Below are 14,620 nucleotides of genomic sequence, written 5' to 3'. Positions count from 1 at the left end.
ATGTGGTGGAGGATATTTTCCCTCTCCATTGATGTTGTGTTAGGGCCACCAGGACAAAAGATTGTGGGTAGAACAGTGTGCTGGTTCTAAACCAAGGCCTTAAGAAGCACATGAGTTTCTGTTTGCTTCTTAGAACATCTCCCATTTGAAAAGCTCCTGGACCAGGGCAGATGAAAAACACATGAAGCAGTTGACCCTGATCAGCCAAGTCCAGCCCAGCCAAGTCCTATAGAGCCCTAGCCAACTACAGATGGCAACAGATTTTTTTTTTTTTTAATAGACTAATAGAAAAGAAGAGAGATTGCAGAAATAGACCCATTCTTACGAGCATTTTAATGAAGACTAAGGTGGCACTGCAGAGGAATGGGAAAAGGATGGTCTTTTCAATGAACAGTCCTGGGTCAATTGGCTATCCATGCAAGAAACAAATGAAACTTGACACCTACTTTCAATATTTTCTCTTGGGCAGATCTGCTGATTAGTGTAGTTTTTATTCCTTATCTAATGATTACCCACTAAATAATATTATCATATTTTATCTTCATCATAAAATTTATAATTATCTGAAAATTATCTCGTTTATTTGGTTGCTTTTTAATTATCTGTCTTGCTCCCATTATAATATAAAGTCCTTGAGCGCAAGAACCTTGTCCATTCTGCTCATCATTATATCTGCAATTGTCTAGAACATTTCCTAGCACAATCATAAACTTCTGAATAAATAAATGAATGAATAGATCTGCTAGAAGAATTCAGAGTGAAAAGAGCAGTCAATCCTTTGATCTAGCATGTAAAATATAAGGAGGAGTTTACTTGGGAGAGTTGGGGTTGGGGAGATGGTGTTGGAACATATTCCAGATAGAGGACACAGCAAGTGCAGAGAGAGCGTGCTCTGTTCTGGCTGGAGCAGGGTCATTTTCTAAGTAGGCCATTCCTATAAGTATTAAATGGAAATTTTTACTTAAAATAAAGGCAGTCTTTTTTATTCAGCCAGAAGTCTCAGATTACTTATATTATTTCCTCTTTATTTTATGTATAAAAAAGTTGTTTCCCCACTAAAATATCAGCAGTCCTAACCAGAGATTCTTAGATTTCTCCATTCTCCCCACCCAACTCCCACCCTTCTCCAATTTAGGGCTGCACCTGCAGACACTGTTCAGTACTTACCTATGTTACTTGATATTTCAGTGGTTTCTTAACTCAAAAGTATACATCATACTCACCTAGGAGTGGTGTTTGTGTGTGTTTAATGCAGATTCCTGGGGTCTACCTCTAAAATATCTGAAACAGAAGGTCTGAGTTATATTAGGTAGCTAGTTTTCCAGGTTAGTCAGATACACAGCAGACACAGAAACTACTGAATTCTAATCTAAACTCCTGCTACTCAACGTGCGATCCACCAACAGTATTGGCACCACCTAGGAATTTGTTAGAAATTCTGAACTCCAGGCCCCCATCCCAGATATACGGAATCAGAATCTGCACTTTAACAAGATTTTAGGTGATTTATATGTGCTTTTAAGTTTGAGAAGCAAGCATTGATCCAGGTTAGCGTGGCCCTAGACCTTCAGTATCAGTATCACTTGAGAACTTGTTAGAAACGCAAATTCTGTCTCCATCCCAGACCTTCTGAATCAGAACCCCTCTGGGGCAGCTTGTAAACTGTTTTTGCAAACCCTTGGTGTACACTCAAGTTTAAGAACCATTGATCCAAACTACTATCCTGCCTTTAGCTGTGACCATTTCCAATTTTAAATCACCTTATATGATTTTAGCACCATAATTCTATTTCTAATGTCAGTGAAAATCTAGGAGAGTTAGGGAAGGAAGGAATCGACAAAAATCTATAGCAATGTGTACATATGGTACAATAAGCCGCACCAAAGGCAAGAACTGGAGATTTCCTCTTTCCCCAAGCTGGAGATAGCATTGGAAGGGCTCTTGAACTGGGTGAACATAGAGGCAGGCCATGTGCTGGTTGGCCATAAAACTTCCTAAGAGGCGGCTCCATTATTTTTCAATAGTTATTCTAGAAAAGGTTTTACTCCCACTTTGATTTCTAAATTTTAAAACGCCTCCACCTCTGAAAAAAACATCTTTCAATGGCTGTCAATTATAGTGAGGATAGCAAGGTAAGCCACCGCTTTAGTTTATTTAAGGAAGCTACCAGATGATATCAGCTCCAGGTGTTTCTAAACAGGAGGTGTGGGGGGTGTCCCTCAATTTTATAAACACAGCAAGCAAGGTAAGGCTTCCTATCTTTCTCCTTCAAAATAGAAGTCCACAATACTAGTATTTTTCATCCTTTCCCAGGATATACCTCAGAGTTTTTACATCTAATTTAAACACATCTGAAGGCTTAAAAAAGACATTTGGGGAGGGAAAATAAAAACTCAGGTCAACAGACGGCTTTAAAGACCCTTGTCTCCCTTCTGGGACTCATTCCTTGATTTAAATAGTAAAGCTTTATCAGTCCTTTGTTGAATTCAAGGTCATTCTGCCACTTCCTCCCATGTTTTACAAAGCAGACTGCTAGCGGCTAAACGCCATGACCTCTACGTGTTGAATTTCCTCTGGGCAGGAGCTACGGCGGTGCGGTGGTTAAGAGTTCGCTGCTAACCAAAAGGTCGGCACTTGGACTCCACCAGCCGCTCCTTGGAAACCCTTTGGGGCAGTTCTATTCTGTCTTACAAGGTCGCTATATCTCAGAACGCTATGAGTTGGCAAGTTTTTTTAGAGTCGGGGAAGGAAGTTTCTTTCTAGTCCAGCGCCTTCAGCAAGGCTGGGCCGCACCCTGGCCAGCCTTCTCAGTGTCCTCTGCGCTCACACTTGCGGTTCACGAGTGGCTCGGCCGCCTCAGCACTGTTTGCCGCACACAGTGAGCACTTGGGCGCCGTTCGCCTCCGCCGGCCCTGGGCTGCCCCGGCCCCCGTGCTCCTCTGTTCCGCCGGGGCCCAGCAGGGGGCGGCTGGGGCTCGGCGCCGCCGCCGGGAAAAGAAGGGCCGGGACGTGAGGAAGTGGCTGAAGTTGGGGCCGGGCGGGAATGCAGGCAGTGGGGAGCGGCCCCGGGCCCTCCCCCGGCCGGTCCCCGGCCCTTTCCCCGCCCCGCGCGGGCTCCTGTGGCCGGAGGTTCCGGGTCCTGTGACCCGTCAGGCGGTGTCGGCCGGCCGGCCGGGCGGGCCTTGGAGTTTCCGCGGCCGGCAGAGGGTAGGGGCCGGCACGGGGAACGAGTTTGCCCGCACCTCTGCGGCGCGGTGAGCTCGCCGACAGCAGCGGGCCGGGTCGTGCGGGCTGCGAGGTAGCCGGGCGAGCCCATGGCGGGCGGGGGAGCCCGGGACCCGGGCCGGGGGGCGGCTGCCGCCGCCGTGCCCGAGACCCGCGAGCACCTCTTCAAGGTGCTTGTCATCGGCGAGCTCGGCGTGGGCAAGACCAGCATCATCAAGCGCTACGTCCACCAGCTCTTCTCCCAGCACTATCGGGCCACCATCGGGGTGGACTTCGCCCTCAAGGTCCTCAACTGGGACAGCAGGACGCTGGTGCGGCTGCAGCTGTGGGACATCGCGGGTAAGGGTGCGGCCGCTCCGGGAAGGGCCTTCGCGAAGTTTCCGTCCGTCGGGAGCAATGGGCCCCTCGGTTCCTCTCCGTCTTTTTCTTTCTCCTCAACCTAACCTCGCCAATGTGCGTTTAGGAGAAAAGAGGCTAAGCCAAATAGGGAGAAATAGTGCGACATGGTCAGGTGGACCCTGGTGGGATCAGGACAATGGAACTAGCAGTAGTAGTTGAGGAATTTAAAAGCAGGATTAAATAAATAAATAAATAATGCTGATTAGATGCCTCTGCTAAATCGGCTGGAAGCCCTCATAATTTTAAAAGATGAAAAGACGTCCTCTACTCCATGATTCTGTCATCTGATAGAAGGTGGGGAAGCCATAGAGGCTTTTTCAGAAGTTTTAACTCTGAATATTGACAAACCTGTATTACAGGAAAGGAATGGCTGCTTTGGGAGGGGCCAGCTCCTCGTGTTCAGCTTTAGCATTTCACAGATGAGAATCGAAGCTCAGAGTGAGTGAATTACTTACCCGAAGTTACACTCCTAGTTAGTGACAAGCCCCACACGAGAAACCAGGTTTCTTTCAGAACGTTTTTCGTCACCCATTGGAGACTTCTTTGGGAGTGAAACTTTCTGTTCCTCAAACACCTTGCCCTCATTCAGCTATCAGGTCACCTAGATGAAGATTTGGGGGAATACTTATACCACAGTCCCTAAACCAATCCCTCTACCCCCTCAGGTATGTTATTTCTCTGTCATTTGCTTTTTCAGTTGTTATTTTGGAGCATAAATACCATTCTCTTTGAGAGAGTATACATTCTCCTCACTCTTATGTATGAAAACCTGAACTCTGGCTGGTGTGATGGGTGGGATGAGTGCTGATGTGTGACCCTGAATTGAGAAAATTTGTTATTATACTTGTGATCATTTAAAAATATATTTGTTATGGAACTTTGGGGAAAATTTAAATAATGGTAGCCAAATCTACACTGTTCAATAATTATTGGTGTTAAGAAGCTCAGTCCGCAATAGAGCATTTGAATGGGAGCGTGTTTAAGGTTGGAGGACACCTTTGAACTGGCCTCCTTTTACAGATCATAAACTGAGGCCCATGGAGGGTGTCATTACCCAGCTGACACCACAGTGATGGGGAACACAGGTATACTGTCTGCTAGTTTAGTGTTCTTTCCATTTACAGCATATTACTGTGGAGAAAGGATTGTAGAATTGAAACCCATATATCATTTATTTAAGAACAAACTTCTGTGCCCAAATATAAAAAAATGCATGTCAATCCCTCAGAGAAAGATGGTTAGTCAGCTTTGGGCTCAGCATCTTTTTTTTTGGTTACAGAAAACCAAAAGTTCGTTTGAAGCCAGAGGCTTCTTTCAAAATACTTCCTGTGATTGCACAGAACATTTATGAACAATATAAATAACTGCCATGCTTCTTGACAAAGACATAGATTCTAAAATTTGCCTAAATGTGTGAGAGTCATTCTCCAGGAATCCTCAGAGTAACTGTGGATTTCCACGAAGACGACTTTAAACCCTTGCCTAGGATGGTGGTTGACTCTGCCTTATTCTTTATGTGGAAGAGTGTGGTATTTAGCTACTAAATCAAGACTGAGGCCTACTGTAGTAAATGAGTATGAATACCTACATTTTTATGGCATAGTCTGTTTTTAGGCTTCAGTGTCAAATTCTTTTGTTTGAACATTTGGGAAAAGAAAAAGATGAGTAAGAGTTTTCTTTGTGGGCATCTACCCTTCTTTTTTCATTCTTTTTGAACAGACTTATATAGCCAGGAAGGGGGCATATTCAGTCTTTATCAGACCCTGGTACTCAGTTGCCTAGATGGTATATCCTTGCTCTTATGCCTAAATCCAAAGCTTGAGTTTTGCCGGGAAGGAAAACAAAATTTGAAGATCTGCAAAAAGGATTCTTGGATGTTAGATACTGTTGTTTGGTTCTGGGTACCATGAAGCAAATATGCACAGCAGTTAACTAGATTAGAGGTAAGATTATGAGATAATTAGTATTTATTAGATTCACCTTATAAGGTTTTCAGATATGAAGTCTTAATATATAAATCAAGAGACAAAAATAACTTAGTTTTAACCAAAGTTAGGGTAGCTAAATTATTAACTATGTTTAGTTTGAATATTTCAGCTGCTAGTGAAACCTAGTTCATGCCATTTGAATTAAGCAGTAATGACGTAATGAAGGAAAACTGAAGCCCATTCCAAAAATTTCCTCCATGATTAAACATATTTGCCTTAAGTAGTAACAAATTTGGGCTCTATTTAATTTTCAAAGAATACAAATATTCCTTGATTGCAGAACAGTAGGTAGAGTCAGCCACTTGAATATGACTAATTTAAGGTGCTTGTTAGTACTGGTTAGATTTTGTCTTTGAGGTGGGTAAGGCGATAAATTATGTAAAGAGTCTCTATTCTTGAGAGCTTTGACAAGTGTGACAGGCAAGAGTTATTTAATGTTGGAGGTTAAGCTCAGCTCTTCAAGTTAACCATAGTGACTCAAGTACAGATCTTATGAATGCTTCCTATTGCATCAGAGGACTCTAGCTTTAAAATACAGACGCAGTCTAGTGTTAGGCAATTGCTATCTCTTTATCCAAACCCAGTTGGACGACCCAGGACGTGGAACCAGGAATGTCATTGCTGATGTCAGGTGGATCCTGGCTGAAAGCAGAGAATACCAGAAAGATGTTTACTTGTGTTTTATTGACTATGCAAAGGCATTCTATTTTGTGGATCATAACAAATTATGGATAACATTGTGACGAATGGGAATTCCAGAACACTTAATTGTGCTCTTGTGGAACCTGTACATACAAGAGGCAGTTGTTTGGACAGAGCAAAGGGGATACTGTGTGGTTTAAAGTCAGGAAAGGTGTGCATCAGGGTTGCATCCTTTTACCATACCTATTCAGTCTGTATACTGAGCAAATAATCCGAGAAGCTGGACCATGTGAAGAAGAATGGGGCATCAGGATTGGAGAAAGACTCATTAATGACCTGTGATATGCAGATGACACAACCTTGCTTGCTGAAAGTGAAGAGGACTTGAAGCACTTACTGATGAAGATCAAAGACTACAGTCTTGAGTATGGATTACACCTCAACATAAAGAAAACAAAAATCCTCACAACTGGACCAATAAGCAACATCATGATAAATGGAGATGAGATTGAAGTTATCAAGGATTTCATTTTACTTGGATCCACAGTCAACACCCATGGAAGCAGGAGTCGGGAAATCAAAAGACGCATTGCATTGGGCATATCTGCTATAAAAGACCTCTTTAAAGTGTTGAAAAACAAAGATGTCACCTTGAAGTTTAAGGTGCGCCTGACCCAAGCCATGGTATTTTCAGTCGCATTGTATGCATACGAAAGCTGGACAATGAATAAGGAAGACTGAAGAAGAATTGACGTCTTTGAATTGTGGTGTTAGTGAAGAATATTGAATATACCATGGACTGCCAAAAGAATGAACAAATCTGTCTTGGAAGAAGTACAACCAGAATCCTAAGAAGCAAGGATGGCGAGACTACATCTTACATACTTTGGACATGTTGTCAGGAGGGACCAGTCCCTGGAGAAGGACATCATGCTTGGCAAAGTACAGGGTCATCGAAATTTGGAAGACAGCTACCTGGCCAACCGATTGGAAGAGATCCATACTTATGCCTATTCCAAAGAAAGATGATCCAACAGAATATGAAAATTATCGAACAATATCATTAATATCACACACAAATAAAATTTTGCTGAAGATCATTCAAAAGCAGTTGCAGTAGTACATCAACAGGGAACCTCCAGAAATTCAAGCCAGATTCAGAAGAGGACGTGGAACCAGGGATATCATTGCTTATGTCACATGGCTTCTGGCTGAAAGCAGAGAATACCAGAAAGATGGTATTACCTGTGTTTTATTGACTATGCAAAGGCATTCAATTGTGTGGATCATAACAAATTATGGATAACATTGTGAAGAATGGGAATTCCCGAACACTTAATTGTGTGAGACTACATCTTACATATTTTGGACATGTCATGAGGGATCAGTCCCTGGAGAAAGACATCATGCTTGGTAAAGTACAGGGTCAGTGGAAAAGAGGAAGACCCTCAATGAGATGGATTGACACAATGGCTGCAGCAGTGGGCTCAAGCATGACAAGGATTGTAAGGTTGGTGCAGGACCGGGCAGTGTTTTGTTCTGTGGTGCGTAGGGTCGCTGTGAGTCAGAACCAACCCTGTAACACTTAACAACAACAACAATCCAAACCTATCATGATAAACAGAGAAAATATTGAAGTTGTCAGTGATTTCATTTTTACTTGGATCCACAGTCAGTGCCCATGGAAGCAGCAGTCAAGAAATCAAACAACATATTGTACTGGGCAAATCTGCTGCAAAAGACCTCTTTAAAGTGTTAAAAAGCAAAGATGTCACCTTGAGGACTAAAGTGCACCTGACCCAAGCCATTATATTTTCAGTTGCCTCATATGCATGTGAAAGCTGAACAATGAATAAGGAAGACCAAAGAAGAATTGACACCTTTGAATTATGATGTTGGTGAAGAATGTTGAATATACCATGGATTGCCAGAAGAACGAACAAATTTTTTGTCTTGGAAGAATACCTCCAGAATGTTCCTTAGAAACTAGAGGATGACGAGACTTCATCTCTTGTGCTTTAGACATGTTATCAGCAGGGACCAGTCTCTGGAGAAGGACATTATGCTTGGTAAAGTAGAGGGTCAGTGAAAAAGAGGAAGACCCTCAATGCGATGGAGAGAAACAACGGCTGCAACAATGGGCTGAAGCATAACAACGATTGTGAGGATGGCACAGGACCAGATGATATTTTGTTCTGTTGTACATAGGGTGGCTGTGAGTTGGAACCAACTCGACGTCACCTAACAATGACAACAATCCATGCCTATGGAGCCCTGGTGGTGCAGTAGTTAAGTGCTCAACTGCTAACTGAAAGGTCTGTGGTTCTAACCCACCAGCTGCTCCATGGGAGAAAGATGTGGCAGTCTACTTCCATGTGTAAAGATTACAGCCTTGGAACCCCTATGGGGCAGTTCTGCTCTCTCCTGTAGGGTCACTGTGAGTTATAATGGACTTGTTGGCATGGGTTTGGTTTTTTTTTAATATCCATACATACAAGACTGCTGCTCAAAACATAAATAAAATATGTTAAAATATCTAAGTATTCAATATAATTTTAAAGGAGCTTAATAAATTACTCCTAAATTAAGAGGTAGCAGGAGCTTCTTGTTTATGGGACTATAATGTCTCTGATCTTCCTTTCAGTGCTTTTGTAGATGGAGAAGAAGTATTTTGCTTACTACTTATTGTAATCCTGTTACCATGTATAGAATAATCCAGGTAGATTGAGTGGCTGGTCTAGGCTAAATCTTTTTTTAAAAAATGTCTATTTAGATCTAGTGCACTTTAGTCTTCATGTATTTATTGGTTTTATTTCATTTTTAGCATTAAAAGTTCTTTATAAAACATATGAGTGAGAAACACTATTATTGTCTTTGTGCCATTGAAAGACAAATAGGGAACAATCTTCTTTGAAGTTCATGAACCTGGTATTTTGCCAAGCATAAAACGCATGCTTGGAAGATGTTGCTAATTATATAAACTCACTTAAATTCATTTTTATTTCTTGATATCCATCCTAAATTAGAATGTGATCTTGATTTCTTTGCCACATCTTGCACACTGCCAATTATCATACCTATTAGTCTCCTCTTGTCTTCTTTCACAACTGTCCTTCATGAGCAAGAATTTCTGAAATGTTACCTCTGACACTTTTATGACCTTAGAAGTATATCAGTCTGGGATTATTCGTATTCAAGTTTCTTCTAAATACGAAGAAGCAGGGCTTTGGGGAAATAGTTTGTGTGTAATTAGTTGTAGTCTCTGTCTTTGAATACTACATTTCCTAGTGCTTATTATTGGATGATTACATAACTCATTTAGAAGACTTTTTACTCTATTACATTTGGGTAATCTGACTCTTGTGCAATCTTGCCATCCCTCTGCTTTATTCAAGCTCAATTACTGTGCTGAATTACAAGCAAAGCCTACTATTCCATTTTGTAATCTTTCTTAATTCCTGAGTCTTGAAATGCCTTTGGCTACCCTAGTCTGTAGTGTGTATTCACCGTTGCCCAAGCAGGATGGTCAGTGTAATAGGATACTTGTATTACTGCACACGGAAATTCCCCTAATAGATATGCCAATTATCTTTCCCTCTTGGATCTGTTATTGATCAGCACAGTTAAGCTGAAAGATGCTTAGGCTGGGGGAGAGATAAACTTGGGTTTGTTTCCAGCCAGTTGCCCAAATAATTCTCTCCGAACCATTCTTCCTTTTGCACTATAGACTTTTAGAGATTCCTGTAGTCAAAGCATACAAAAGTGTAACTAACTTGACCAAGAAAACAGCTCATTGGTGTCAATGCCTGGAGACATGTCTCCCGTTTCCAAGAAGTGTACTGGTGCCAGACCAGCAACACTAATCCTTTTCTAAATTCTGAAATGTTCTAGTTCCTCCTAAATTAGCACATATAACTCATACTTTATTCTCATTTTAATAATTAACATATCTTTATGTTATCAGTCCAGAATTTCCAATCATCATACCCTTATACTTATGAAACACAGTATGTCCAAGATAGACACTTTTTTATTTTTTGTGTACAGGTGGTCCCTGAATTACAAGGGCGTTACGTTCTGATGACTCTGTTGTAAGTCGGTTTTGACATAAGTCAAATACCTCTTTCTTTTTTAGTTTTCATTATTATCACCTTTTATCATCAGTGTCTTTGTAAATCCGATCATTATTTGTCAGCACCAGCATTGTAATAATGAAGTCGAAGTCGTAATGGCTATCCGGCACGTAAGCAGTTCATTTGTCGAATGTTATTAGAGTTGAACTTTGCCCAACTTTCAATCTGTTACGACTCCCTACATCGACACCTACACAGACTTCGTTGACGACCACCCCATAGCCTGCTATATGGCAGTGTATTGATCAGTAAATCATAACACAGAACATCTATGAGTGAGTATCTGAGAATGATCACATCAGTAAATTACATTTTGCAACAATGTTTGGTAGCACATGTTACTAACCATAAGATGCACAAAAAAAAAAAAGAGTCATAAGTGCAGTTCGTTGTAACTCAAATATGTCATAAGTTGGGGACTACCTTTGTATTTTCAAAGTCTGTTTCATAAGTATGGGCTTTTGAGGTAACAATGGTATTTTATTGGGATATGTTGCAGAGCACATGCTGGAAAAGCAAGGTAATAACTATAAACATTTGCCTGGTCTACGAAGTTACCTCACTGACTAAACCTGTAAGCTATGCATTATTCCAGATATGAAGTGTCATTTTCAAAGATAATTATAGGAGAAATTTTATTCATCATGCACATGTTATCCTGACCTTCCAATTTTCTTAAGCTTAGGGTATGGAATTTTCAATGGTTCTTATTCCAAGGCATTTAACTAGAATAGATTAAGAAACTAAAGAAACTTGTGGCCTGAGGTAATGTTAAGCACTGCTCTTCCAAAGAAGAGAAAACTGGGCCTTAGATTTATAGCCCAGAATAGCTTCTCCTTAAAAATAGTGAGGATTTCACACTTAATCAACACTTAAGTAAGAGAAAATAGGCTAAGTCAACAAGTTTAAGTCAAATTGCACTACTGCTACAGAAGTCTTCCCTTGAATGGTTAAAAAAGTATAAAAATAAATGTGGGAGACTTCTAGAGGGTAAGACAAAAGATTAAGGAAAAGGTCTTTGAAATTTTATTCAATTCTATTTGGAAAGAAGCTTTTTACACTTTTCATACATGTTATTTCTTCAGTCTTCTTTTGAGAGAGGTGGGACACAAAAATAAATTGATAGCAGGAGTTTAGTTTAAGGATCTCTGTTGGTCTTACTGTCAGACGACCTCACATTCTCTTCTTCCCCATCCTTTCCACTCACTTCTGTGTAGATATTTTCCTTATGCATCCTCTGCAGTGGCTTTCTATTGCTTCTTAAAATTAAAATATATCTCTGTTCAGTTTCTGAGTGTGTTCCATGGACTCACTTGGGGTGCTTAAAATGCAGATTCCCTAGCATCAACTGTATAATAGATTCAGCCTCGTCTGACAAATGACCCTTCAAATTGTGGTTTAACAAAAGAGAAGTTGAATCTTTCACATGTAAGTCTGTAGATGGGCAGTCCAGAGCTGGTGGGCAGCACCAGTAAGTCTTCAGGGACTAAGGATGACAACGCTCTACTTAGCTATTCCTAGGCCTTATTCTTTGTCTTTGCTGTCCAATCATAGCTACAAGGTGAGTCGGAATCGACTCGACAGCAACAGGTTAGCTACAAGGAAAGCTAGCAAATTTGTTTTTGTTTTTCATTTAAGCTGGGGTCATTGCTTCCCCAATTAAAATCTTGCCAAGGGATTTTGGGGTACCATATAGCAATCTATCATACTCATCAAATCAGAATTCCAAGAGGTAGAGCCTGGAAATCTTCAATATAACAAGCACGTGGGTGATTATGATTCACATTAAAGTTGAGAACCATTGTTCTGTTAGCTTTGCTGCACCCTGCCAACAGACGCACCCTCTCACTGCACTCCAGGAGTTCTCCAGCTAAACTGGACAAACCCCTCTTACTCTGCCTTCCTTGACCCTTAAGTTCCTCTTTCCCCATTTCATGTTACTTACAGTGTGACTATCTCAAGAGCTTCCTTTTGAGGGTAGTGTATGGAAACGACGAAAAAAACCAAACCCGTTGCTGTTGAGCTGATTCTGACTCACAGCAACCCTATAGGACAGAGTAGAACTGCCCCATAGGGTTGTGGATTTAAACTGCCGACCTTTTGGTTAGTAGCTGAGCTTTTAACCACTGTGCCACCGGGGTTCCATGGAAACAAGACAGAGACAGTATATTTCTTGTTCCTGTTGAATAGATTGGTTAAGAAAGGGAAAAACTAAGTGTTTTAAACTTTTAAAACTGTTGGGACATTGGACACAAATCAATAAGATCATTTGATTTAACTTCCCACTTTAAACTGATTAAAGCCTCCTGTTCTTTTTACAGTTACCACCCAAACCCATTGCCAACGAGTGAATTCCCTCTCATATAGCGACCATATAGGACAAAGTAGAACTGCTCCATAGGGTTTCCAGGGCTGTAATCTTTACAGAAGCAGACTGCCACATCTTTCTCCCATTGAGTGACTGGTGGATTTGAGCCACTGACCTTGTGGTTAGCAGCTGAACGCTTAACCACTGCACCACCAGGGCTCCTTACAGTCACCACAGAAGAGGTAAATGGCTGAATAAGACAGGCCTTAGGCAATGACCTAAATCTTCAAAAGCCTAGTTGTCTCAAATTAAAAAAAAAAAAAAAATCCAGAGTCTGAATTGCCAAGTATCTGGGAATATTTAATTTTGAGAACTACTTAGTGATACTGCTATTATCATCTCAAAAACAGTTTATTTTTCTTTTACTTTAGATACTTTCCTATTTTTTTCTTACAGTTTTGTTACTCTTTTGCTTGATAAGTAGGTGTATGTAATCTCAGTCTCATGATATGAGCAAAAAGGATGCTCTCTGCATGATTTAAACAAACAGCATATCTCTTTCCCTATAATACTTATTTTTCCAGATTGAAGTACATTTCCAAATATAAGCATGCTGTTGTTGTTGTTGTTAGGTGCTGTAAGTTCTGACTTGTAACGACCCTGTGTACAACAGAACGAAATGCTGCACAGTCCTGCACCATCCTCACAGTCTTTGTAGTTTGAGCCAATTGTTGCAGCCACTGTGTTAATCTTCTCATTAAGGGTCTTCTTCTTTTTTGCTGACCCTCTGCTTTACCAAGCATGATGTCCTTCTCCAGGGACTGGTCCCTCTTGATAACATGTCCAAAGTATGTAAGACGAAGTCTCGCCATCCTCCAAGGAGGATTCTGGTTGTACTTCTTCCAAGACAGATTTGTTCATTCTTCTGGCAGTCCATGATGCACTCAATATTCTTTGCCAACACTGTAATTCAAAGGCGTCAGTTCTTCTTCCGGTCTTCCTTATTCCTTTCTACCTTTTGCATGCATATGAGGCGATTGAAAGTTCCGTGGCTTAGGTCTGGAGCACTTTAGACCTCAAAGTGACATCTTTGCTTTTTAACACTTGTAAGAGGTCTTTTGCAGCAGATTTGCCCAGTGCAATGCTTTGTTTGATTTCTTGACTGCTGCTTCCATGGGCATTGATTGTGGATCCAGGTAAAATGAAATTATTTACAACTTCAATATTTCTCCATTTATCATTGGTTCTGTTGTGAGGATTTTTATTTTCTTTATGTTGAGGTGTAATCCATACTGAAGGCTGCAGTCTTTGATCTTCATCAGTAAGTGCTTTAAGTCCTCTTCACTTCCAGCAGGCAAGGTTGTTTCATCTGCTTATCACAGGTTGTTAATGAGTCTTCCTCCAATCCTGATGCCTCATTCTACTTCATATAGTTCAGTTTCTTCATTATTTGCTCAGCATACAGATTGAATAACTATGGTGAAAGGATACGACCCTGACACACACCTTTCCTGACTTTAAACCATTCAGTATACCCTTGTTCTGTTCGAGCGACTGCCTCTTAGTCTTTGTACAAGTTCCACATGAGCAAAATTAACTGTTGTGAAATTCCTGTTCTTCACAATGTTATCCATAATTTGTTATGATCCACACGGTCGAATGCCTTGCCTAGCCAGGAAAACACAGGTAAACATCTTTCTGGTATTCTCTGCTTTAAGCGAAGATCCATCTGACATCAGCAGTGATATCCCTGGTTCCATGTCCTCTTCTGAATCCAGCTTGAATTTCTGGCAGTTCCCTGTTGATGTACTGTTGCAACCACTTTTTTTTATTTTTTATTTTATTGTACTTCAGGTGAAGGCTTACAGAACAAATAGTTTCTCTTGAAACAGTAGTACACATGTTGTTTTATGACATTGGTTAAC

The 14,620-nt window shown here is 41.0% G+C and overlaps 1 protein-coding gene across 1 annotated transcript in view; it reads left to right on the top strand.

Annotated features, from left to right (window-relative positions):
• Positions 1–3,176: 3,176 nt before the first annotated feature.
• The window catches only part of RAB32 (RAB32, member RAS oncogene family), a 29,419-nt gene continuing 17,975 nt past the window's right edge, over positions 3,177–14,620 (top strand). Inside the window, exon 1 of the mRNA XM_004368847.3 lies at positions 3,177–3,564. Coding sequence (XP_004368904.1) covers positions 3,315–3,564 — 250 coding nt within the window. The 5' untranslated portion in view covers positions 3,177–3,314. The remainder of the gene's footprint in view (positions 3,565–14,620) is intronic.

This window comes from Trichechus manatus, unplaced genomic scaffold (assembly GCF_000243295.1).
Source record: "Trichechus manatus latirostris isolate Lorelei unplaced genomic scaffold, TriManLat1.0 scaffold00002, whole genome shotgun sequence".
Lineage (NCBI taxonomy): Eukaryota > Metazoa > Chordata > Mammalia > Sirenia > Trichechidae > Trichechus > Trichechus manatus.
This window is presented reverse-complemented; position numbering and strand designations above follow the sequence as displayed.